The sequence below is a fragment of the Salarias fasciatus genome, chromosome 20, assembly GCF_902148845.1.
Source record: "Salarias fasciatus chromosome 20, fSalaFa1.1, whole genome shotgun sequence".
Taxonomy (NCBI): domain Eukaryota; kingdom Metazoa; phylum Chordata; class Actinopteri; order Blenniiformes; family Blenniidae; genus Salarias; species Salarias fasciatus.
The window spans coordinates 1,581,238-1,583,782 of record NC_043764.1 but is presented as its reverse complement, the minus strand read 5'-3'; the positions used below and the strand labels follow the sequence as shown (position 1 = coordinate 1,583,782).

At 60.2% G+C, this 2,545-nt stretch overlaps 1 protein-coding gene across 2 annotated transcripts in view; it reads right to left on the bottom strand.

Annotated features, from left to right (window-relative positions):
• Positions 1-2,219, bottom strand: part of LOC115408451 (6-phosphofructo-2-kinase/fructose-2,6-bisphosphatase-like) — a 15,974-nt gene extending 13,755 nt beyond the window's left edge. Inside the window, exon 1 of one of the 2 annotated variants that reach the window (XM_030119229.1) lies at positions 2,122-2,219. In XM_030119229.1, coding sequence (XP_029975089.1) covers positions 2,122-2,203 — 82 coding nt within the window. In that variant the 5' untranslated portion in view covers positions 2,204-2,219. Of the gene's footprint in view, positions 1-1,495; positions 1,528-2,121 lie in introns of those variants that run through there. The other variant, XM_030119230.1, reaches the window with a different exon arrangement.
• Between the last annotated feature and the right edge of the window lie 326 nt (positions 2,220-2,545).

Genomic DNA, 2,545 nt, shown 5'->3' with positions numbered 1-2,545 from the left:
TTCAGACCCTCCAGACCCTCTAGACCCTCCAGACCCTCCAGACCCTTCAGACCCTCCAGACCCTTCAGACCCTCCAGACCCTCCAGACCCTCCAGACCCTCCAGACCCTCCAGACCCTTCAGACCCTCCAGACCCTCCAGACTCTTCCTCCTGCTTGACTGTTGCTTTCAGACGATGGTTAAAGTTTATCTCCGTAATCAGAGTTAGAAAAAAGCGGCAATGCTGATCGCCGAGGGCCTGCGGGGGGAAGGGGGGGGGGGGGGGGGGGGCTCAGGGGAGCCATCTTCACCGTGTGACGTGAACGTGGGAAACAGCGTTTTCACGGTGTGGGAGGGGCTGCCTCTCTGAGCAGCAGAAACACGGGCAAAGCTCAAACACACAGGCACAAAGGAAAAAAACGCTTTGGGGAGTTTTTGGTGAGAACAACTATAGAACAAGGTTAAAACACACAGAAAGTGAATTTTGCCTGATGCAGCCCCTTTAAGAGAAGCGTCAGTCAAACGCCGTCCTTTAAAAGATGGCAGGAGAAACTTACAGTCGGAGCGGATTCCATTCACAGGCGACTCCTCACAAAAACCTCATGTTCAACATGTTTCAATGTAAATTCACCGCCTGTTCGACTGCTCCAGCCCAGCATGACGCTGTTCTCACACTCGTCCATCTCCTCTCATCCAGATCACAACCGCTGTCGGAGGAAACAACTCCGGTTACAACGAGAAACTTGGTGAAGCGTGATCTCTGCTGGGATGTGAGAGCAGGACGACTGTTGATGTGAGAGCAGGCCGACTGTTGATGTGAGAGCAGGCCGACTGTTGATGTGAGAGCAGGCCGACTGTTGATGTGAGAGCAGGCCGACTGTTGATGTGAGAGCAGGACGACTGTTGATGTGAGAGCAGGCCGACTGTTGATGTGAGAGCAGGCCGACTGTTGATGTGAGAGCAGGCCGACTGTTGATGTGAGAGCAGGACGACTGTTGATGTGAGAGCAGGACGACTGTTGATGTGAGAGCAGGACGACTGTTGATGTGAGAGCAGGACGACTGTTGCCACACTGTAGAGGTGTTAGACCTCCACAACATAACAGAAGTGTCGTGTTGCCATGTCAACAGGTATGCAACAAGTGATGCATGCTGGGAAATGCCCTCAGCCGGTGTGTTTACACATGTTTACGTTCTACTTTGCATAACTGCTGCTAAGTTTGGACGACTTCCAAGAAGAGATATAAATAGAGCAGCCCCTCCGCCCCCCCCCCACCCCCCCCCCCCCACCCTCCACCTCAGCTGGATCAGCTGATCAATGCATGAAATACACACATGGTTGTGTTTGGGTTGATTAAAGGATCCCAGTGAGCGCCGACGGCTCCGGGCCGGAGGAGGTCACCGGCCCAGTGAGAGGTCAGAGGTCAGAGGGGGGAGGGGGGGTGATGGGGGGTAGAGAGAGACAGAGACAGACTGACTGGAGACACAGACTGCAGATTAAGAGAAATCAAACCTCACCTGTGCTCTCGCAGCGCACGCGCCGCGTCCGGCGCACCGGAGGAGCAGCCTGCCGCCGCCGCCGCTGCTGCTGCTGCTGCTGCTGCTGCTCGCGCTCCATTCCGGTCTGAAGACACCGCGACACGTGGGCCCCCTCCACCCCCCCCCCCCCCCATTCCCCCCCCCCCCCCCCCCCCCCACCCGCATCACCAACAACCCCGGAGCAGCAGCAGCGGCGACGCGCCTCATCTGCGCGCGCACGCAGCAGAGCGTGTTGCGTCGCCTCCACCCTCTGCCGCGTGCGCGGAAATTGGGTGCACACGCACAGACAAAACACGCGCGCGCGGCACCACAGGCACGCACGAGCGCACACATGACAAGACACTGACAGCAGCACCTCGCACGCATGTGTGTTTGCATGCGCGCACATTCACGAGCGCGCGCTTCACTCGTCATTGGTGCCCGCGATCAGCAGTTTGGTCACGAGGCAGCGCGCGCGCGCCCTGCTGGGTGAACCGGGAGGCAGGAAGGAGCCTGGTCTTCCTCTGCTTCTCCTAACATTAGCGTGCACGTGCGATCCCAGCCGTGCACAGGAATCAGCTGCGCCTCGTGCGTGCGTGCGAGCGTGCACGCATGTGCGTACTGACCGTGCGGCCGCTGGAACCGGAGCGTCCTCCCGGCGGGGCCCGCCGCCTCCCCTCCGTCCTGCGGAACGGCCGCTCCGTTCATCCGGTCTGGCAGAGTCCGGGACGGTCCGGCCCCCCTCCCGCACGTCCCGCACGCCCCGCAGCTCCCGCGCCTCCCCCGCTCCTCTGGTTCGCTGAGGTCGCCTCCTCCCGAGGAGCCGGTCCTCCCGGTTTGACCCCCCTGCTCACATCTCTCCTCCTTGGAGACAATGACGGGATGCTTTTGCCTCCGGCAGCCACGCCCCCTGCCTCCATAAGCCCCTCCCCCTCGGGATGCTGTGCTGTTCCTCTAACCCCCCCCCCCCCACCACCACCACCACTCAAGTCCTTGAAGATGAGTCTCATCTCCGTCCAGCAGCTCCGACGTCTCTGGAGTCCAGAGCTG